Source organism: Pagrus major, chromosome 21 (genome assembly GCF_040436345.1).
Source record: "Pagrus major chromosome 21, Pma_NU_1.0".
Lineage (NCBI taxonomy): Eukaryota > Metazoa > Chordata > Actinopteri > Spariformes > Sparidae > Pagrus > Pagrus major.
In genome coordinates this window covers 24,401,129-24,426,151 of record NC_133235.1, presented here as the reverse complement: position 1 = coordinate 24,426,151, position 25,023 = coordinate 24,401,129, and the positions used below count along the sequence as shown (strand labels likewise).

Sequence of the window (25,023 nt, the reverse complement as noted above, 5' to 3'; positions counted from 1 at the left end):
ACTGAGCATCGTTCATCAGTTTGACTGCCGTGTATGTGATTTGGCAAATATGGTGCAATATCGTCTTATCTCCACTGTTAGTCGAGCTGTGGTACAGAGACCAACCCCGCTGACTTCATACTGTCATTAACAGCAACAGTTTTTTTCTTTCCAAGGAAATCTCTGTCACCACACTCTATTCTGCCTTTCATTCTGCCACTCCCATCCGACTTATGCACACACACTTATTGCAAGTCAAGTCAAGCATGTGTGTCTTAATGACTTTCTTCCTGCAGTGAAAGGGGAGTTAATGATTTCATTTGTAATCACTCCGAGCTTCACATCCAGGCCACCTTGACATGTTAGAGGCTTATTTTAACTCTCTTCCCACCTTCTCTCATCCCACTGCTTAACCATAAACCTGATTAGACACACGCACACACCTTCAAGTGCACACAGATAACCCTCATATACCGTAAAACTATGTATTAAGTATTTCACCGTCTTCTACAGTTCACTCTCTTGGTCTTTTCTAAATCAATATAGTGCTTTAAAAGCAGACGAGTAGCCTCTACCTCCACATGCCCTCCTTCCCCTATCTGTCTCTCTGGTGTGTCTCTATCTTCAGTCCTCCTCCTCCGCACTGTCTCTTGTGTCAAGTTCTGTTATTGACCAGATATGCTGTGTAACACAGGGGTACCATTAATGTTCCTCCATGCTGCTGCCAATCACTCTCGCTGAGGGCATGGATTGATCCCGAGTTACTTTCTCACACAGAGGTATTAACTGACCGAGGCTTGCGCTGCTCATTCCACAGTAATCCAAGAATCAGTTTCCTCATACAGAGAGCTTAGCGGTAGTCTGGCAACGTGTGCCACTGTCTAATAAAGTGGTAACTCGCGGCAGTTGATTGCACGATCTGATCCAAAAGTGGCTGGTGATTAAGCAATCACAGGCCGACAAGAAATCACTGAATCTTTAATGACGTGTCTGTTCTCACCTAACTTCTCCCATCTCCTGCAAAAACTCACTTTGTTTCCTCCGACTGGCTTTTTACATTGTCTTGCATGTGCAGGAAATGTTTCAAGGCACTCGGGACCATGTTGGAGGACTAAAAAAATACAAAATTAAAAAATTAAAAAAACTTGTAAAATATACAATCCAAGTTCTGGAAAGGCTTGATTTTTTCGAATGAATAAGTTTCCCACTCAGTGAAATGGAATAGATGTTGACATAAATGCTTAAGAATACAATAGGTTCATAGGGTCCATAAATAGAAAACTAGCTGAGAAACATAACAGATCAACTGATTTTTGGCAGTGCACCCGATACTGACATGGGAGAATTAAATAGAAAATGAGGATCAGTGAAAGAATGAAAGAGAGTAAGAGGGAAAAAAGGGCTGCAAAAGCAGTAATTGTATATCTCTTTTCAAATCTGACAGCCTTAATTCAATTTGTCCATTTGACAAGTGCTGAATGATCATATTAGCTGGATGGTTCTTTGGCAAGGCAGGGAGAGGCAGGGAGACACAGAGCCAAGGATGAGGCTCATTCCAAGAGGAGAGGAGGAGAAAATCAGGTGGCACTGGTGCATTAAAAAGTTAAACTAGAGGGATCAGAGAGAGCACAGGCCATACCCCCGCCAGGGCTGCTCTAAATTTGTTTTTACAACAGCAGAACATTTTAAGCTGCATCTGGTTCTGATCTGCATCAAAATAAACAATCAGGCTGATTGGCTGACGGCTGCCATGAATTTTGGAAAAATATTCAAATCCTGTCTGGGAATACGAGGCGTCTGTGTGAGAACCAACTGTGCAACATTCATGTGACTCAAACTCAGGGATACTCAGTTATGGCAGTTAGACTATATCATGTTGGTGTAGCGCCGCCTGTGAGCTTAATGCCATTGCATTTTTCAGAATTGCTCACCTTGTCACCTGTTTCTGGTTTAAAGTGCATGATGCATTCAATGGATGTTTGGCCATGCATGAAATTTGGTACAACTGGCCTATGCAAACATCCTTAGAGTTACTACAACAAACTTCTAACTGGTCTCAACCTAACAGATGCCGCTATGTGACCTAATATGACCAATCAGCAAAAGGCTATTTCTGAATAGTTATAATAGTTATTGTTTATGCCTGTCACATTGTCGGAGTCCAACTTATCTTTGTTGGGTAAGTGATTACATTTTTTTCTTTTTCATACTGCCCAGAACTAACAAAAAAGTTTCTTGTATCAGTTTTAAGCAAGGTATCCTTCTATAGTATCCCTCCTGGTTTAAAAAACTATCTTTCAAAATGTAAAAAGGTTTCATAAATGGCAATATAATTAATTTACCTGTGTAAGTGTATTTGTTGCCTAAACCTATCCAAGTAGTATATAAAGACACAGAAAATAATAAGTGAATAATATATTCCAAGCACATTTCAATCCGCGATCACTCGATCAAGTGTCCGATAAATAGCCCACTCAACCACAGCAGCTTACTCCAGTTGAGGTCTCCATCGATATTTCACTTAGCAACATTAACTATGGTATTTCAGGGCCAACACCAACACGAGTTGCAAAGCTATGACATCACAACAGCGTGATTGGTCAATGTCAGTGTTGGCCAGGAACAACATTAATTATTCTAGGAACAGCACCAACCCTGCTTACTACTTTCCTCCTTATTTTACTGAAATATGTTAAATAGGTTCTGAGATATCCTGTGAAGGCTACTTGAGAGATCTTGAAGAAATGGACAGAAAGGACAGGGAAGTCAGACTGAGACATACTGACAGCCTCTTTAGCAGGCACCAGATGGTTGTGAGCTCTCTACTTTTTTCTACCTCTGCAGTACCCATGATCCTCGGCCTTCGTTATGTCCCCACCTGTGCAAGGACAATGAAAAAATAAGCACAACGGGCCATAAACAAACACGGCTGTCCTGGGCGCACCGAATGCGCGAATGATGATCTGGGAGCCATTAGACTGTTTATGTGTCAGTCTGACTTTCCATCAATAACAACACTTATCACACACATACTGTGCCCCGGGAGCACTGCAAGCCCCTTAGCCAGCATTTAGATGCTATTAAAAGGTCTCTTATATTAAACAAGCCGACACATCACATAATGCATGTCATTTATCAACAGGCTCTCTGTGGAAGTCTGTATTCCACTTCCTCTCTTCCTCTCTTGTGACTTTGCCTGGCTAGCATTATGCACAATTTACCCATGCCTGTTTCTCTCCTATCCATCTGGTTCTCTTTTTCAGCTTTTTCCCTCGCTTGCTTCCTCCCAAACTCCATACCATTCCTTACCCTCACTATCATTTTGTCCTCTTTCTCCCCCCCGTCTAATCTTACTTTCCACTGCTTGCCCCAATAGCATCCTTTCTAACACTGCATTCCTCTTTCTTCTCCTCTCTGTCTTGCTCTCTCCCTCTACTTCATCCTTCCAAGGCGCCACGGCTCCAAGTGAGTAATGTGTTTGGCATAATTAGGCCAGTGTACTCCTGGTCCCCACAGACGTGATTTGCATGCAGATAAATTGAGCCAATCAAGCACCACAATGGGAGCAGATGTCCTTGTCTTTCATGACATCATCAGAGGTGACCCTGAAAGCAGGAAATTAGAAGGTGGGCGGCAGGAGCGAATCAAATCATGTTGTCTAATTGTGGGAATCTTGCATCTCAGATGTAGAAAGTGTCACCAGTGAATAACCTCAGTGAGTGTGAGTTTAGTAATTTGGTGAAAGGTAAAGAAGACTGGGCTGAATCTGGTTGAAAAAATATGTTGGTACAGCTGCGAGCGAGCAGATTTCAGTCATGTTGGGTTAAATAATTACAATAATTTAGTGCCATTTATAGATTGATTAATTTTCCTACAATTTTCATTCAAAAGATTCAATGAATATGATGTTTTTGTACTACAAACAAGTTGTCCTCATTATAGTCTGTTTCCAACTACTTCTAACTTGTTTTTTCTTTTATTTCTGCTGTAAATTTGTGTGTTGGGGTGTGTTCCATTTTCATTTTGCTTTGTACTTTCCCTTTTTTAAAGTTTGTGTTTATGTATGTTCGTAAATATGCAGAGTATTGATAAGAAAGGTCTGTTTCTCATCAACTCTTTTCCTCAGTGACAAAAAAAAAATCAGATAAAATCATTTCTAAAGTGAAATCAGTTGCCAGATTTTAAGGCACACCCAGCTAAAACTAATGAGGTAACATACAAAAGCCCTTCCAGTGTCCTTTCTGTGTGCTGGTGCCCGTCAAACATCCTGAATCCGCCACTGGTCTTAATTAAACTTTAAGCAGTAGTTTGTGGCGCTGTTACGTTATATTAAAGTTCTTTTAGGCAGGTCACGCCACTCAGCAGCCATCTTGGCAACGACCCTGGGCGGTTATTTTGGGCTAACAAGACAAGGCCCCTATCTAAATGAATGAGGAGAGAGGTATAACTTCAATTTCAATGGCCAATGTGACATAAAAACTGCATGTATAGAATCACCAGTCAAATCTGATGAAATCCGCTAAAAACTGTGGTTACTTTGCCCCAAAATAAGCTTAAAACACTTTTCCCCCCACAGGTTGGACTTCTACTAGGCATGCACACGGTCTCACGGTTAATATCTTCCTCTTCCATGCTTATTCGAGGCTTTAATAAAGCAGCTTTTCGGGGAGAAGGGGTGGGACATGTGTCATATGTCATTTGTATAAGAGCAAGCTCTACAGACTTGTCTATTGAAATGCCTAGAGTGTTTTTTCTGCTCTATTACAAGATCTTATGCAGAGAAGTTTTTCTACCGTTTTGTGTAGACTTCGACGTACAGCAGTTAAACCTCCCACTGAAATACTGCCATATCCTCAGATCTTCAGTTTTAACCTCGAAAACCCATATCTTTTCACCTGAAAATCCACTCGAAGATCCGACACAGCCGCTCTTATCGTGATCACAGCACAGTGTTTTCACAGTATCAGAACTCCCAATGAGCCGCCACACTGTTTTCGCTGAAAAGAAATACAGCAGGGTGCCGCTTCCTATCAGCTGATGGCGATACAGACTTGTCCTTTGATTCAAGTTTATTGCCTGTTTCCTAAATCTGATAGTGTGCTTGATGTGATTCTCGAGTATCACTCTCCATGGAAGGAGGTGGCGTTACTTAACAGGCCAGCTGGGGCCAGCTGGGAGATGTTCAGAGTTCTACTTAAATGAATAAATAAGCGAGTCCTTGCTTGGTCATCTTGAAAAGAGTGTACCCATATAAGCCAGCCAGCCAGCCAGGCCTCTTCATCATCATATTAAGCTCTATGACCACTGATCTGCCTTGAACTGAAATGGGCTGGAACACACTGGCCGATGCACATTTGGCTGCTCATAAATACAGTGTGTCGGTGCGTGAATGTGTGTGTACTCTCTGATGATTCAAGACCTGGGTCTCTCCAACCCAAAACTCTCCTTATCTACTATATATAAACGACTCTGAAATAGGCCCGATAAATCATTTGAGCTCTTAGAGTCTTCTTGTTTTGTTCGACGATGTTCCAAAACCTGAAGAGATTCAATTTACTGTCACGTAAGAAAAAAGAAGCAACAAATCATCATATTTGAGAAGCTGGAACAAGAGAATGTCTGGCTTTTTTGCACTAAAAATGACTGAAACAAAGAATTAATGTCGGATAGTTTAAGTCATCTCATGAATCATTTCAGCCATACCTGAAGTCACGCGGTCAAAGCCAGATAACGCAATCAAAACAATATCAAACCTTCATAAACACGGCGCATACACACAAGCATGAGGTGTGAGAGGCAGCACAGTTGCCAGAATAAAAGGCAGGCACATTTTTAAGTGTGAAACCATTTTTAAAGGTTCATAATTGTATTTAAGATTGGCCCCTCCTCCTAAATACCCACTCTCTTCTGATTGATCAGCTTACACATGCCTGACCCTGCACCACTATTAACAACAGAGCAGCTGTGCTAAATCACTAGGCTTAGATACAAATGTGTGACTCTGTGTTGTAGTGTGATGTCACAAAGTCACAGAATTAAAGGTGGGACTGTTGATAAGTCTCCTGTTGATGAGGCATTTCAATAGCAGTGTTTTCTGTGGGCGAGAGGAGCTTATGTTGTTGTGGATCTATATAAAATACTGGAGGAAAGGGAAAAAAAACAACAAAAAAAAGCATAATAGGTTTCCTTTAATGAGACATGGGGATATTCAGCTGTGTTTGTGGCAGCAAAAGCTGGATATTTTTTATGAGATGTTGGGGCAATTTTCCGGTCTTTTTGCAACAACAGAACCGAGTAAGCTTAAACGTAATCTTCTCCTAACCAGAGTGGTTTTTGGGCCTAAACCTAAGCAGACTGTGAGCACAGCATTGTCACAACATTAGATTGGAAACTGAACCTCAGGAAATGGAAATTCTTTTTAATTTGACTCTCAAAAGTAGCAGGTATGAATTTTGGTTATATGGTCCATGCTTTTGAACGTTTTATTAGATAAACTATATAAAAAAAAGTCTAAACAAGAATCTTTTTTCCACAAGGTAAAAAGTCTGCTTTTGCTCCAAGCTATATGTGGTGGCAGTGCGAGTGAACACAACCCTGACACATACACACAGTGAATCCAGATGCCAGTGATGGCACCATTAGGCCACACACCACCTGCCAGGTTTAAGGCTTCCGTCTGTCTAACACACCTGGTAGCCATCTAACACACAGCTCCCTTTGGTGCCATCACTCTCTGTGTCCTTTCTGACCTTTTCCCTCTCACTTTCATATGTAACACCATCTCTCTTTCTCTTTCACACTCTCTGTTGCTACCACTCTCCATTCCCACCTGTTTATATCTCTTGCCCTCGTCCTTGCTCTGACTGTTCATCCCCTCTTTTCACACTATCTTATTATTCCATCTGTCTCATTCTCACTTGTCCTCTCCTTCAACCTCCTCAGCATTATATTCTGCATCTTTGTTTAACCTAATGTATTATTTAGTTTGTACCTCTGTACACAGTATGAATGACAGCAAAGAGATTGGGAGGACCAAGTGCAACCCGCCTGCAAACATAATGTATGCAACGAGCATTTTCGCTCACACACTCGCACAGTGAAACACACACTAAATTGCAAACTTACAAACACATGCATATAAACATCCATCTGCATGCTCACATACAGTGTACGCACTCGCAAGACCCAGAGCCAGCTGTATGTGAGCATGCCGGTCCTCTAATCTGTGGCTTGGTTGGGGCTTCTTTCAAAGTCCAAAAAGGCCTAGCCAGGCTGGGCTGGAACAGTAAAACCCTACACTTAGCCACATGGCGCTAGCTAGCCCACACCCTGCTAAACACAGCCAGATGTGCAGGGACTGGCAGCGTGGTACAATGTCACTGCACTCTCCTGCAACTGCATGAACACAAAAACTCTGGACGTGGTTAGGAATCAGAGAATCCTCGCCTACTTAAATTATTAATATCAACGTAATTAATATTTGCTGTCTAACCCGAAATACTCTTCCCGAATAGTAAACACGTTAGCTGTTTACCGAAGCCCGAAACAGGAGTAACTCGTCTTGCTTTGCACTTTTCAACAGCTAAGGATGACAACATGATGTCTTTAGTAAGAACGGCTGGATCCTGCCAAAGTGCCGTTATCATGTGGCAGCAAATGTAACGTGTTATGGTCCAATTAACCTCAGTATATCTGTCAGCGCTCATCTTCAGAGGACACAGTCAACAACAGATGGTCTTTAGACCTCAAGGTCCCAACGCACATATATTCCTCCCCTCCCTCTATCAGCGCTACTGTCCCCATTTGATGCTCAAAAGGGGTGAGATAAGGCGACATGAGACACATAGACGGCAGTTTAAAAAGGAGAGAACAGCATGTACAGGTGTGGCTAAACTTGGCATAACAGTCTGATTTTCTGTTTCAAAGCAAAAACAGCAGCTTTCTGAAATTTGTACGTGTAACACATCTGGCGAGCACACAGGGAAAAAAAAAAACACAAGCTCCAAATGACTTAATTGTGAGGCAACACAAGTTGCCACGTTCATGACGTGCGGCTCTGTGTGTATTTATCCACGATGTTTTTGGATGCACATCATTAGAATGTTTAGAGTTCGGAGCTGAGTGCTGCTTGAATGTGAGTGCCTGTAGTCCGTGTTGTTTACTGGCACACTGTGCTAAATGAGGTGTTTTCCTGAAGAATGGGAAAGTTCAAGAACTGCAGGATGACATAAACTAACTTACTAAGTAGGAGAATGTGTGTGTCTTGAACAAGTTTGTGTATTTATGTGTGTGTGTGTGTGTGTGTGAGCGTGTGTGTACACTTGGCAGGATGACCGTATTCCTTTGGCACGGCAACAACCTCCTGAGTGAAAAGGAGGTGGGACCGTGAGACAGAAGAACACAGAGCGATAGAAGAAGAGTAAAGAAATGTCAGTCAGCCACTAATCACTGTGATCTGAAAAGGTCAAGCTAACTAGCCAAGCTCAGAGCCCCAGCTGACAGATCCATTGTCACCGACTGGCCAAGGGGAACAAGTGGAGCACAGAGACACCCTTCTATTAACTGGAGCAGGTCATTAGACACAAATAATTGCCTCGGTGCGCCAGTGTTCTAAGATTGAAAATCCCTCTCTCTTTCTCTCTCTGTCTCTCTTACTTCTTCTCTCACACTCGCACTGCAATTAAGTCCTGACTTTATTTCTTATTTATATACAGATTATTATATCAAGAACAATATTTTTCTGCTGTCATGGAGCAGATTTCATGATTCAGACCCTATAATATATATACACTGATCAGGCATAACATTATGACCACCTGCCTAATATTGTGAAGGTTCCCTTTGTGCAGCCAAAACAGCTCTGACCTGTCGAGACATGGACTTAAGACCTCTGAGGGTGTCCTGTGGTGTCTGGCACCAGGGCGTTTTATAGCGGATCCTCTGGGTCCTGTATGTTGGGGGGCTCCATGGATCAGACCTGCTCCAGCACGTCTTACAGATGCTCGATCAGATTGGGATCTGGGGAACTTGGAGGCCCGGTCAATACCTTGGGCACTGTATTGTGTTCCTCGAGCTGTTCCTGAGCAGTGTTTGCGGTGTGTCAGGGCACACTGTCCTGCTGGGGGGCCACTGCCATCGGGTAGTGTTGTTATGATGAGGGGGTGTACTTGGTCCACAACAGTGTTTGGATGGGTGGTGCGTGTCAAGTGGCATTCACATGAATGCCAGCACCAAAGGTTTCCCAGCAGAACATCGCATTGTGATGAGATGATCAATCAGTCACCTGTCATTGGTTTTAATGTTGTGGCTGATCATGTATATAGTACAGTAAATATATATATATATATATATGGTTGTAACATGGCTAAAGAGCAGCTTTAAACAAAAAGTTTTCATGACAATCAACAGTCATACAGTCAAGGAACTATTTCACATTGATTTCCTAATTATAGTTCTTTTGTATAGGTACTATAGAGCAGACAGAGAGAGATGACGTGCAGGAAAGGTCCCTGACTTGAGACGTCGTCAATTAATATATATATGTGTATATATATATATATGTATATATATATATATATATATATATATATATATATACACACACATATGTGGATTTAGTAATGTTATTGTTTCATATTTTCTTTGGCCCTGACTTAGCAGACTTGGCACCAAAGTTCAAAAATTAAAAAAGAAAAAAAAAAAAACTGGCATTCTGACAACACCCCTGGAAGGCATTACACCCTTTCTGTTGAAGCATGACAGCAGATCAATGCTCTCCATCAATCCGCAGACTGTATGATAGAAAGGCCTTTAACATATCTCCTTCACTTATTGTCAGTTTGTGTGTGTCTGTGGGTGTGTGTTTGTGTGGAGGCAAAGCGCCACGACTGTCAAGACAATGTCCTATCAAAACTGAAACAAGAAACACTCAAAAACTCAAAAATGTTAGGACAGAGCTGATGACTGTTGAAGAACCGCAGTTCACACCGACAGATCTATTCATGGTTTTCTCTTCTCTCTCCTCTCACTCACTCATACACTTAAAACTCACCATCGAAAGCCTTGTACTGTCCAGTGAGGGAGATCTGTAAGGACCGGCCAGCATCTTTGAGTAGCCCCTCCATCTCCCTGCGGCTCAGCGTGGCCAGGTCGTCCTCCATGCCACTGGTGCAGCAGGTGTAACCCTGGGGACAGATGCGCAGGTGCTCCCCTAGCAGGAGAAAAGGTGGAGACGGAGGAGGAGAAAGGATGGGAGGCGGTGGAGGTAAAGGGCAGGGATAGAAAAGGAAAAGGGAACAAATGGGAGAGAAGGAGAAGATGGAGAAAAGCAGTTAATAATAAGGACAATGAATATGAATATCAGCATTAACAGGTTCCATCAATTCAGTCGGTGTTCGACAAAACTGAGATTAATAGTTCCTGTGTTGCTGCTGTAAAAAAATACTCAACAGTGAACATGAATGTGACAGGATGAATGAGCTGCTGCGGCTGTTTTTACGACCTCAGACCCAGCTTGTTGGCAGCGGCGGAGGCAGCACTGCTGTGTTCGCTCGCCTGATTACCTGGCAAGATGTGGAGAACTGTGTGGAAACGGGAGCAGTGGAGCAGGAGTACAGCATCAGCTCCCATACAATTTTAATGAGCGCTCCTGACACGCATGCCTGTGCATCGTTTGCAAATATGTGCGTGCGCACACACACATGCGGATACACAAACTTAGAAAAACCAGGGGAAGTGGGAAAGGATCTGTAATCTCGGGGTTTTATGTGCGACTAAACATACAAACAACCAAGTAACATGTGAGGATTTAAACCGGGGCTGTCAAAGTCGATTAAACCTGCCGTCAGACCTGGAGCTGAAATCATAACAAACTGTGTAAGATGGGAATAACATCACCCACATCGACGGAAGCCTAAGGCGAACAAAATTCATGTGGGCGATGCTCATTTGCACGTTTAGGGAGTAGATCATGTATGATGCAACGCTCTGACTGGCAATGAAAATGTTTTACTTTTGAAGATTCCTCCCCACTATTCATATTTCCAGACACAAGCCTACACAAACACACACACACACACACAAGCACACTATGTTTGAAACACAAAAAAACAAAAACAAGGATGCACCGGCAATGTGGAGCGGGGAACAACAAATCACATTGAGACATTTCTGCGAGGATAAAGAAAGAATGAAGGTTTTTAGATTAATCTGTCAGTTTTCTAAAGACAATAAAGACAAAGGGAGCTTTCTCCTTTCTTATCAAACATGAAAATATTTATTAAAGCTTCTGGTGCGCCCACGTAGACGACAGCAGAGAAATATCTAAAAGGACGAGGCAAGTATGCAGATAAGATGGCAATCCTTTCTGAGCTCAGTGCTCAAAGGTCTCGTCTTTTTTGCTGGGGGTAAAGGTTTTAATAAATATTTTCCTTTTTCGCAAACAAGGAGCTTCCAGGTATCTAAACCCCAGGTTGGCGGAAGGGTGCTTCTTCTTAATCTATGCCTGCGTATTCAATCAGGCTCAACTGGTAGTGCCAGATTTATAGGTTAAAATAAGTCTGTATTACAGCATCTCCATTATTATTCAATGTCAGTGTGCAGCGGGTTGCACTAGATAGACTGCAGGTTGTAGCATTTCCATTCTGATTGTATTACTTTCCCCATGGTGGAGACACCTAACTGAATCCCACCCCTCTCACCCAAAGGCCCTGCAGTGACAAGCATTCTGACTGCCTCTCTGTAACCTCACCTGACATTTCTTTCCCTTTCTTCTGTTTTCCTGCTTGATCAGCCTGTCACTTTACATTGGTTCACCTGAATTTACACAAAGGCATTCAGATGGACACACACACACAGGCACACACACACACACACCCTAAATGTAGCAGTTATGACTGTTTTTCTCTGTTGTAATTCAAATTAAATCAATAGCTACTGACTGTGTTTGATCAGCATCTAGCTGAGACTTTTCAATTATTCTTGGATGATAAATCTGATGCGTACACTCGTGTGGTTTCTGATATTGATTATTAGTAATCATGGTGACTGATGACCAGTATTTGGAAGTGATATAAATTTGCAGTAACAATAACAATCTCAAACAGTGATGGAGTGTAACTAACTCCAGTTTACAAATACTGTACTTAAGTATAGGAGTGTTTAACTGGTTATGAAACAGTCTCAATGTGATACTGATGCCTCAATATGACTTACATAAGCAAACAAGACCATCAGCAAGAAGATTGAATATTTCTATCTAGTTTTTCTTAAAGCCTGCCACCAGGCCCGTGTGCAGACTGGAAGCCTGAGTTGACATTTTCCCCAGCGAAGCTACAGTGAGTAGGTTGTTAGATTTTTCTTTAGATAATTGTATTTTTTACATTATATTGTGTGGTCTTGACAGTGGGAACACTGCCACTTTTGTCCACAGGGGCCTCCAAAATCAACAAAATATCAAAGTTCCTTTTAGTAGCTTTAAGATACTTGTGAGCGGGACATTGAGTGAGATAATGAAAGGATGCTGCATCAGAGCCACAGTAGTGCATTTTTAATGAATGTATGTTCTTTATCTGCAATCGGACACAAGGAACACAATACCAGTAATCAGAAAAATGCTGAATATCAGACCCCGATAGTCGACCAGACCGATGATCGGTCTATCCCCCAATACCTACTATATCTGCAACAGAAATATGCTTTTTGATGTACATTAAATATCCATCAAAGGAGCTTAATTCCTGATCCTTCTGGTCTATCCTTGCTAATAGACTTAAGTATATTAATAAGTCTGATACTAAGTCTTAGAATAGGTCTAAGCCTCAGTCTGATCATCCAAACTTTGTAGCTTACTTGTTTAATTACTGGAATACATCTACATCATCATCACATCACTGAGCTTACAGCCTCTGCACAAAGGCGTACACAAATGCAATAAACACACATAAGTACAGGATTAATGATCGGATGTCCCTCAGGCCGTCATTAGCATGCACATGGCGGCATTTCAGCCGTGGGCAAGTCTATAGGCACAGTGCCGCCATCGATAAGATTGATCCTGCCATCCTTCTCATCATTAAAGCCAGTGATTTCTGGCAACGATTACAAGCAGTCATTTCACCTTCATTTACTGTAGCCGCAGCCCAAGTTAATCACTGTGTATCCCCCGTCCCGTCGGTGATCCCAGCTATATTTTACAATCAGTGTGTGTAAGGCAAGATACCACTCGCTTCACTGATTATGTGTCAACCAAGTTTCTGTAACTGTCCTTTAAGTGCCTCATCCAGGCCAACTTTAAAGTGGAGCAATTAAAGGCAATTTCCCTCTTCGAACCTGAAAGTGGAGGACGGATCGGAGGAGGAGGTGACATTGAGCATCTCTCAGCATCCTCTCGCCAGTCATGGTGTGACTCAGGATCCACACACACAGCAAGAGGAAGGGAGTTTGGGCCTGGAGAAATGGCGCATGTACGCAAATCCGATGGATTTGTGCGTGTCAGTGAGGCGGGAAAAGAAATTGAAAGAGAAAGTAAAGAAATGGCGAAGTAAAAAAAGGAGTGAGGATGGGAAGAGTGATGGAGAGGCTTGATGACGGGATGGAATACAGTGCGATCAGGGGTCAGCTGCAATCTGTCAGCCCCTGGGACGGCCGTTTAAATGCCTGGGCTGGTGTTGGTGTGTATGTGTATGTGTATAACGGGCCTGTGGCCATTTCCTCCAATGCAATCTGCTTGCTGCTTGCCATTTGAAGGACATCTGTGCAAAGAACAAGAACACACACTTGGATAGTGGGAGGTGTGAGGCTTCCAGATGCAGCCAGCCAGAAACAACATCTTCAGCGGGGTCCATTTGCAGAATACGCTCACAACATCTGCACACTCGCATGCAGTTTTTAAACACACGCGCACGGTCCTGGACACACACCAGCAGGGAAAAGGTCACCTGTAAGGGAGCATTACATTTCCAGTTGGGTAACCTAACAGTCGGCTAATGTTACAAACAGAGCAGCCTCAGTAAGCCTCTGTGTGTGTGTGTGTGTGTGTGTGTGTGTGTGCATGTGTGTGTGCATCTATTTAGGTGGGAGACAGTAAGCCACTCTCGATCAAAGTGTAGAGGAAATGTATTCTTAACAACCAGACGTGACCCTCCTGCTTTTACACTTACACCCTCACTATCACGCTCTCTTGTGCACACACACACACTTTCAATCTCATAGCCGGGGGATACTAGAGTAATCAGCAGAGGAGGACAGCTCAATCTGGTGAGGAGCAGTGTTAGTGGGAGGCTTCAACAGAAGCATCTCAAAGGCTGCAACAGAGAGGGCAGCTAATGCTAATGCTCGAGACATCCAATTTTCTCTACTTATAATACAAGACACATCCCATTTTCTGCACTTAGAGATAGCGGGGGAAAAAAAACATGTTTTCATTACATATCAAAAGACCACTCCTCGTGCATTAGAGATTTGCTCTTGCATTAAGCAAATTCCAGCCTGTCCTCATCATTTCCTGCCTCTATTGTTCCCCAATTGTTGCCACAGTCTGAGTAAATTTCAAGGAATGTGTGATAAACTTGAAAAATACGGTTATTATAAGAACAATAATAATAGGGTTCCAAGTGACGATGAATACAGAGTTCAAGTTGATTGCACGCCAAGATGAAACAAACCACACATCAGCAAGTCCCACTCAAAATTAAATCATCTATTCAAATATATTTAAATTGACAGAGTAGGTGTTCTGCATTAATCAGCCCCCTTCTGCGAGGCCAATCAGCACAAGCCAATTATCTGGCCTCTCCTAAAAATCACACGCATGCATGCAGCAACCCACCCATCCACCTCAACATTAATCCATGCACAAGGGCAAAATTAGGGAGACTAAAACGAAAACTAAAAACCCCCGTCAGAGTCCTCCATCACCTTTTTCCCTTTTTCCTCTGACATACACAGCTCTTAAATGGTGAGCAATTCCTCAACTCACCATTAGCTTATCACTGTTCACCAGGGAGGAAGGCTCCTATTAAACAGCAATCTGGGAAGGCAGAATAAGGTCGTGCACGCTGTGATAAAGCATGGGAGAGACCGGCAGGCAGCTTTTAGAGACGGTGGGAAAACGCAGAGAGAGGAGAGGGCAACAGGAAATTAAGAATGAGTCAAAGCCCAAGTGTCTCCGTCATTTGTCTGGGAGTCTGTGAGCAACACAGGAGAAGTCAAAATGCCGGCCTTGTCCGGTTATGTCACCATTACTGTGTCACTTAATAGTGTGGGTTTGTTTGTTTCTGGTCTATGGGTTCTGAAAAGATAATCAAAAAATAAACACTGGTGTCACACAACATAATGCACAGCCAACGCAGCAGTTTATTTCACATATGCGGCAAGTCTCAGCATTATTTCCATCAGTTCAGAATGTGTTAACCTGCACAGATGTTACGCTGATAGAGACAGAGATAGCTATATTGACCCGGACAATTCCGACTTTGACTCTGCAGTGTGTTCAAAACCTCGGTTTCTTCATCCGTCATGGTGGTATTGTAGAAAATTGAGCCATAAAATTTTGTTTCTTTCATTGTTGTCTGCTGAGGCTTGTTTTGGCCTTTAGACACCATGTATATTTGATTCATTCTGACTATAGCAACTACCACCACAACAGCACAGAGGTTAAGGCAACAGGAGAAAAAAAAGGTGTTAAATGCTTCCTCCCAGCATTTCAAAAAACTGTGTATACAGCTCAGACAGACCGGAGACTGAGAAAAATGCCCATTGGTGAAGCTGTCTAGACATAAATATTGTCACTGTTGAAGTAAAATGGAGCAGTGGGTGCTGCTTGAGCTCAAGAGCGCAATAATCAACCACCATCTGTTACATTCAAATAATTTCACACCACCTTTCACATGCCCTTTTAGCACCTTCTCATTTTATGATTTTTTTAGCATGAACTCACTTTGAACCTCATTTTAGTTGTAGTGGTGTTGGATGTCTTTGTTGTAAACTTCGTATTTTTATGCTTTAACAATCTGCATTTGATTTGTTATTGACTTGTTATAAATATTCTTATTTCTTGTCTGTAATTATGTCAGAATCAGATTTGGTTGCCATCATGTGAAGGTGGCCATGCCCAGGTTAGAGGATAAATTCACCAAAAAAATTCATTTCAGTCATTATCTACTCAGCCCCATGCTGATGGAAAGTCAGGTAAAGATTCATAGTCCAAAAAAACATTTTTGGAGCTCCACTTCACAGCTTCACATACAAGTATTTATGAAAGAGATGTGAATCTTTGCCAAGCTCAAGCTCTGGTTTTATTTTTTCAGTCTGACACTGCTGGCACTAAAGCTTTGGAGAAGTATGCAAATAGGAATTTAGGATGCATCACATGTGAGCAGCTGCTACATCTCCACACTTTTCTTCCGGAGCACATTTGACAAAATGGCATGACTGCGACCACACTGATATGCTGACACACATAACTGATGGCTCCTGGTAATGACTGCCATTGCATAACTGACACCGTTTCAAACCCCAATGCTCAGAATGAGTGTATATGTGTGTGTAAGTTCGCAGGCAGGCATGTGTGTGCACACATGCTGTGGCATCAGAGAGATTAGCAGCCTAATCCAGTCATCGGTGAGAGTGTGTGTGTGTGAGCATGTCCACAGCTTGGTTGGTTATTGCCAGTTTAACAGAAACACCCATGGAGCACCAGGAATTATACGCACATGCCAATACACACACACACACACATAGTTGAATGGTGGATTAGGGTTAAACTGATGAAAAATAACATGGCTATTTGGAAAACAGGGGTTTACATGTCTGATCCGCCAACTGTGCACACTGAAAATTCACATACCGACCAGACAAATGCTTAATACAGACGACACTATGGTCTCTGTCCAACTGCTACCACCCTGCATTCCTGTTCCGCTCTCACTCCGTCTGTCTTTCTGTCCGTCTGTCTTTGTGCTCCACAGATCGACCTATAGCTGACACAGGCTTTAACCTAGACCCTCGACGCTCACCAGTCTGGTAATGTGAGCCAAGTCGCATAAATAGCTCTTTCAAGGCAGATGAGGTGGCAGCCACACAACACATTAATAACACATTACTACTGAGGCCGGCTGAACTCCAAGACTTTCCTTCAAGCCTCTGCTGGCTATACCATTTGTACAATGAGAGGGTGTTCCAGTTACATACGTATCACTGCAGCAGCAACAACCTCATAATATACCTGTAAATAATACTAATAATTTTGACTACAGTAGGGAGGAATAATGTGATAATGTAGTGATGAGGGCTGTGGGGAGGAGATTACTTTGTCAGAGTTAAATAGCCAGAGAGAAACGTAGTGAAGGGAAGTGGAAAATATCGAGGGACAAGACAGGATAAGACAAGATGCTGTATCTTGCCCCTACATACGCAGTGATGGAATATACCTAAGTACTCAAGTACTGTACTTAAGTATAATTTTGGGGGAACATGTACTTTACTTGAGTATTTCCATTTTCTGCTATTTTATACTTCCATTACATTTTGGAGACACTTTTTACACACTACTCTTATTTAACAACTTTAGTTACTACTTACTCTGCAGATTACATGCTGCATCAGAGCCAAACTAGCACATTTTTAAATGAATTTCTTTAATCGACAGTCGAATAAAAAAACACACAGACTGAAAACTGATAATCAGAAAAATGACGAATTTCGGATCCAATAATCAGCCAGGCCAATAATCCATAATAACCCACAGTATAACAGTAAAACATCCTTTGGTTTTTGACCATTACTGTGTGCTCATGCTGCTGTACAATCCTTCACAAACTGACTGCTTCCCGTGTGTCTTATCATAAAGGAAAAAGTACAACACTCATATTTCTGTATTTAAAAATTGTAAATACAATTCCTCAGCTCTGATGTAGGGATAGATGTCCCCGTTTGTACTCCACGTATTCTTCTTCCCTTTCAAAACCTGGTTTTCATTACCCACAATGCAACTTAGCTTGTGAGAGACATCACTAGAGGCAATTTGTCAGGTTGCATGCAGCTTGCTCTGGAGCCACAAAAAGCTTTATATAACTTTTATCACATATGCAGTAGTACTCTTCAATACTTTTTAATACTTTAAGGTAAAAAATTGGTGGATGTACCCTTTAATAAGCCACATTTTAGAAGATGTGAACTGAAAATAGGCTTTATCTCATGTCTTTAAAGGTTCAACATCTTCGGTGTGAGGCAGTGGGACCTAAAGGTGGATACAATTATTATGAATTGTGTCCATGACAGTTTATATTATCTCCCATAGCAACAGATGTGCACCAGATGCTAGAACATCAGACCAGAGAACAAAGGTGACGGTGTCATTGTTTATGGATCAACATGGATTAGGGATGGCAAGTTCTACCGTTATGAGACAGAGAGAGGGAGAATGTGAGGTGAACTCTGAAAAACTTGTGGCTCATTTGGAGTTACGTGGAACCGACCTTACATGAGTGCAAAACGCGCGGCGCGTCCGACAGAACCTGCAGGATCCCGGTCCTGTTGCAAGCCCTCTAATGCGGAGCTGTGATTTATAAGGAACATGATGGATTACAACAGGTTTTGTAATTAAGTTGCTGCAGCACTGAGAAACATGCTTGACTGCCCGCTCTGATAAGACAGGCACAGAGTGACACGCACACAAATAAGCACAAACACATTCGCTCTTTGTCCCGTTCCTTCTGTCTGCTTTTTCCCACACACACACACATACACACACACACACAGACAGACAGACAAACAAACCAAAGAGCGTGAGTGCCAACTCCTTCAGGTGGTGGCAGCAGCCTGTCCCATTCACTTTGCAGGTACAGTCACAGTGCTGATGTGGTGTTCCCACCAGCCTGCCAACATGCCCGGCCATATCCTGCCTTCTTAAGCGTCATCTTGGCTCCTTATCCATTCCCACCAATGCTGTTTTTCTTTTCACCTTGTGTGTTAACGGTTATTAAATTGGAATGACCTGGGATGCGGTGGAGCTTAATTTTCTCAGACTTAACAGGAATAACACATCCGACGTTGTACTTTACAAGCAGTACAGACACATTACCCCAGTTACACCCTATAACCCACCCTTCTCCTGCCTCTTACAGACAAGCCTTAACATGAGCTTGACAGAGTGTTGACTTTCTCACCAATTCTCAATGTGCGTGTGAAAAAAATACAAGACACAGTGGGGTGGGAAAAAGTTTGCTCTTCCAAAGAAGATTCCTGTTGATGTGTATCTGAAACATATCTGAGACGTGCCGTTTCGTAGGCCATCTCAAAATAAAAGCAGTAGAGACAGGCTGCAGAGAGCTGACCCTGTTTCTGTGTCTGGAGGAATGTGTGTGGGTGGGTTTTTTAACTGATGATCTAGCAATGATCCTTGAAAGGTAGTGTCAACAGTTAACACACGTCAGGCGCAGAGCATCCCGTCACATGATGCAGTCAACAGATGACTGACGCTCCTGCATGTGTGACTGAAGTCTCTATAGCTTGACAGAAATCTCTTCAAGATGAGGGAGCAGGAGGAAGGAATGACAGAAGCCCCTTTTTGCAAACATGTACCATTCAAATATCCATAAGAATTTTTGTCATTTGTTAGATGTGTGTTTTCATAGACGGCAAGGCTGTGCTGGAAATATTCAGTTACAGCACGGTAGCAGGAAGAACTTGAAAAAGAATGACATCAAAGAACAACAGCATTGTCACTTCTTAATTATTTTATGTACAAGTTAATCTCTCCAGCTCGCTTGCCAACCATTACAAGGCTCCCCAACATTTGGTTGAGGACCTAATGCATTTTATCATCACTGACACTGACTATGTATGACATTGAATTGTCTCCCATTTTACAAAATTATACAAGACTCAAGCCGCTAATTGAGAATTTGAACATCTTTGCCATTGGCAGAAAATTAGGGTGCCTTGACTGATCTTTAAAGCCGCACTAATTAATATTTTTATATTAAGACTGGATCTAATGACGATGTGTAATGGAAAAGGGGTCGATCATAATGATGAACAGATAAACACGCTACCCTACCCACTGTTTCCCACAGAATGGCCGCCTGTGGCGCGGGGGCGTTTGTAATACCAGAGAACGCCTCTCTCTCTCTGCAGAGCATGTGTGATTGACAGTAGCAGGAGGGGAAGAGCGAGGGCTTGTCATCTTGTTAATTGATTGCTGATGGCGTCGTTCTCGCGGACAGATTAAAAAATGAAAGTAGCCTATAAAATGCTTGAATGGGTCACCAAATATACTTGGCCGGCTGTTAATATACCTGGGCCCCTGACTTGGGCCGCCCAAGTAAACTGTATGTGCGGGAAACACTAGCTAATGAACATAGAGGAGCATTTAGCAGCCAAAGGGCCTGATGTTTTCCTCCGGTTTTGGTTGAAACAAAAACAGAGCTGAAGAGAAGGTAACTATTCATCTTACATTCAACAGATGGTCAGGAACACGCCACAGTTAAAGCAGTTGAGGTTAGCATGCTAACCAGCTAGCCCTGGGCCTGAAAACCTTTGTCCCAGCAGTTTAAAGTTCCTGTGCCAGCGGTGTTAACACCAACACTCCTCTGGTAGTCCAGCTAGATGCACTGAGCTAGTATTCTGCTAACAGGAGCTGAGCAGTTACTCTGGGATTATGCTGCCTCTATTTGTTGGGAGTATGAAGTCAATAAGTGGCCAATTCTTACATATTGCACCAGTAAAATGTATAAATAGGCAACTGTTTGTCATAACAAAGTGATGATATGTCAGTATTGTGTTTACAGCTTGTTGTGCCGCCCCCCAGTGGCCAAAAATACATTAAAGCAGCTTTAAGATACAAGTCTTGATTACCTAGTTTTTCCATTAGCTTAACTACTTTAATTTCCTTTTACATGAGAAATATTTAACTGTTCACCCTCTATCCATGTATGTGGCTGCTTTATGGTACAGAGTAACACCTTAACACAGTGTGTTCCTTCTCAAGAATGATGGTGACATGAAAAGTTGCCACTGCATTTAATTACATGCCTGTAAGGCAGACAAACAAAGAAAGGGAGAGCTATTGCAGCATAGCATACTATATGTGCAGGTGCCGTTGTGCAGGTATTTGTGTTTGTGTGTGTGTGTGTGAGAGAGAGAGAGAGAGAGAGGGGGGGGGGGGGGGAGAGAGAGAGAGAGAGAGAGAGAGAGAGAGCTCACGGCTTGACTCCTATAAACTTGCAAGCTTCCCTTTGTGGCAGGGTCTCCTCCTGATGGTGAAAGAACAAACAAAGCAGCCAGTTCCCCTCTGCTCTGTGCTGCTCAGAGGTGGAGAGGCTGACAGATAAAAGCTGACCTGCAGTTGTCAGGGCCTGTCAAAGCAACAAGAGCTAGAACACATTCAGCCAGGACTGAGTCAGAGACATAGACACAGAGGGTGGTAGGTGATGCAGCTGGGAGAGATGTGCGCAGGAGAAAAATGGGAAGGTGAGCACATAAAAGAGGTGCAGAGATGAGAGGGGGGGAAAAAGTAGAGAGGATGAAGAGCTTTTACTGAGAAACCAAAGATACACGACAAAAGATGGAGAGCAAACAAAAGCTGAGGAAAGCAAGGCAAGAAAAAGGTTGAGGAGCGGAGTGATTTTGTGACCTTCCAATAACAACAGTTTTCACGGTAAATCAAAGTGGCTTTAACCCATATTTTTAAAAAGTAAATCATCAAAGGTGATAATATGTCAACGTCGCGTTTACAGCTTGTTTCTGCTGCCCCCAAGTGTCCAAAAAAATATGTTATTGCAGGTTTAATTAAAGCTGTTTTCTTAATTAATTACTTACTATATTAAATTATGACGAATCCCAAACTACCCACCGAGCCCAGTGATGTCTTTAGACAGCCGCAAAACTGTTCGATATGAAACAAGACAGAGAAAAGCATGCGATTCTTTTTGAAGCCTTTCACATCAAATGTACAAAAAATTCTTTCAGATGACCGAATAACTGGTTATAAAAGTTGCATTTTAACAGTTTTCTGCCAGTCGATACATGATTTATTAGCTGATCTTCTCAGCAGTATACTGCAAAGGGAGTTTGAGGCACAGCTGTGGCCTTTGACTCACCTCTTTGTTCTCAGCCTTTTTTCTCACACTGTGAAAGTGCACACTAAAGAATATACTTGTCTATATACTGTGTACATTTTCATGATTTTTGACAAAAACATATTCGTGTCCATGAATCTCACGCTGTACATTCAATGAAATGTTAGAGCAGCAATTACCTCTGTATAAAGAGGTTATACGGATTACCTAATAATGATAATAATAATAATAATAAAACCAATTAAACCTCCTGCAATTACTTGCTGTCAGCTCCGACTGACACTTCTGGCTTGCACTTCACAGAAAGAATGAACAGGCTGTTCTCTCGCTCTCACTCTTTGGACAGACTTGAACATAAATTCATGTTAAACAGAGCACAAATGGCACATAAGATGGGAGTCTTGAATGTGATTCTTCTATTTAATCCGTCTCTTTTCTCCGCGCTGCCACAGTACAAAGGCCCTCGCAAAATGCCATCAATCATCAGCTTTTAACCCACAAGCACACACCCCTGCCACTCCCATCCAACCGTTTTCAAGAGCCACACAGAAAGGTTGTCGAATCCTCAATCACATCTGCTTTAATCCTCAATAATGGAGTCAGATGAGTATTAAATGTCGGGTGATCTGGTTATGGATCACAGCTCGGGGAAAATACAACCAACGCGCTCTGCATCAGACATCAGATCAAAGCACAGACGAGTCTCTCAGTCCTTCCCCTGGTTCACTCATCTCTCTCCCCTCCCCAACACACACCCCCCTCTCCCCCCTTTCTTCCTTCGCCTCTGGCTGGGAATCTGGCCAGGGAATCTGCGCTTCCAAAGAGCAAATCCACACTTGCCCAGATCCTCAAACACTGGCATGTTTTATTTATGGCTGGGGCTAGACAATAATCTTTACCTTGAGGGGGGTTTCTGTATTCTTTAATGTCAATGGTCTATTTCATATAAATCAAAATAAAGAGTATCATCATCTGTCATTCGGTGGCATTATTGGTTTGATGGGGAGTGAAGCTGCTCGGATGCTTCTGCGCACTCTCACTTTCAGCATTTTCATAAAATAAACAATCTTGCTGCGGATTGATTAATCAACAAGGCACCAGCAGCAGCACTTTAATGAGTGAATCAAAAGACAGAGCTGTGTACCCCAGTGTGTGTGTGTGTTCCTGTGACTGACAATCAGACGCGTTATGACAATGCCTGTGGGCATCAATGATTGTTCTCACTCATATGTCTCATAACCAGTGAGTCATATCAAAAGCCTGATCCGAACGAGGGCCTGACATGATGGGAACCAACGCTGTACAAGGAAAGCCCTGTCTTGGCGGTGTTGTGCGTGCATGGTGTGCGTGCCAAGCTGTCTATTTTGAAGTCAGGTCAGGACAGGCTAACACTTCAGGCCTCTCTTAGTCACTGGGAGCCAGTGGAAGGTCTTGACAACAGACAGACAGACGTGGCTAACTGACAGCCAGGCCGAGAGACTGAAAAGCAAACAAACAGAAACATGAAAGTCACAAATGGCGAGCGATACAGCAGAGCAAGAAGACGTTTGCTAGATGGGCGCGCAGGTAGGCAAAGTCAATACACATACACAAACCGCTGGAAAGCAACAGCACCGTCAGAGCGTCAGAACTACTCAGTGTGCCGTCTTCGTTTTCCTCCTCGCTTTTAGTGTTCTCTCAGAAAAACCACACACTGCATGAAACATCACAGAGCACCATTCGCCACAGTAGTTCAATTCAGAAACCAGGCCACCGAGTCATTGTTCTATGTAGGCCACCATCTCTGATGTCACACATGATGCAAAGCAGCAGCATGGGCCTTGACCATTTACACAGAATGACTGAAGAGCCACAAAAGCCCAGCTGTGCCTGCGCTTGTTTGGGAAACGAAGACTATTTAGGGACGCTGAGTCACCTGACCTTCAGGATGTTAGTGGTGCAGCAAATAATCAAGTATTAGAAGATTGAAGATCTGCATCTAGTTTACTTTGGTTGAGTTTAAAGTGGCCTTGTAGCAATTTACATGCATTAATTAATCTTTTATTGCCCATATGCAGTGGTGGACTCAGGATGTTTGAGGGGCAGGGGCGAATAAAATAAAAAGGGCACTTCACATTTTGTCTACTGGAAGGGCACCCTAGAGGGCCCGTTATCATGTTTCATATACCAAAGGGGCATTCACAAGGGACATATGTGAGCGGATTTTAACATTACGTGAAAATTGAAAAAAAGAGACTTTTCCCTTCTCTCTTGGTGGCCTATAAAAGTCTGTGGGCGATTTGTTTAAGTTGCTTAATGCTGCTGGACTTTCCTTGTGAAGGAGTCGTCTAAAGAATGTGAATGAGTGCCTCCTCTCAGTGCCTCTCTCTGCTCCGCTAACAGAGAACAACAGTAGCTAACGATGCTAACATAAAGTTCCATGGAGCCCCTTTTAAATACGAAACAAAGTAATACATCGTGATACAATAAAGACAGATTTGTTTGGCAACACATAATGCAATTATACAACAAATTGCAAATCCTTGAGGCAACCCTTTAACTGAATGTTACCGCACATTACATTACACAGTACATAAGTGCATAAAGTACATTATCATCACCCCATTACCATATCAAATCACCGTTCCTTGTGGTTTAGCTTGAGGGTGCATTGGCGTGATACAGAAAAAGTTTGTTCCAAACGTGGATTCCACACATTGACTTTTAATCAGTTCTAGGTCTAAAAGGGGTTGGTGCTGGTCTTTCTCCTCCTACATCTGAGTGGTTGTGTTAAGACAAATAGCTTTTCCAAAGCATGATATATAATTGATGCATTATTTATGCTTTTAGCCGTGCACTTCAAATTAAATGCACAAGTGCAAAACATTTGACTGCCCCTTATTGCTTCCCGTATGACTGCAGGGCAGACTTAATTATAGCCTGCTGTTGTAATTGTGTGTTTTTGAGCGTGCGCATGCAAAAATCT

The 25,023-nt window shown here is 42.6% G+C and overlaps 1 protein-coding gene across 1 annotated transcript in view; it reads right to left on the bottom strand.

The window, feature by feature from the left end:
- Positions 1-25,023, bottom strand: part of gpc1b (glypican 1b) — a 68,188-nt gene that overhangs the window by 18,801 nt on the left and 24,364 nt on the right. Inside the window, exon 2 of the mRNA XM_073491737.1 lies at positions 10,031-10,189. Coding sequence (XP_073347838.1) covers positions 10,031-10,189 — 159 coding nt within the window. The remainder of the gene's footprint in view (positions 1-10,030; positions 10,190-25,023) is intronic.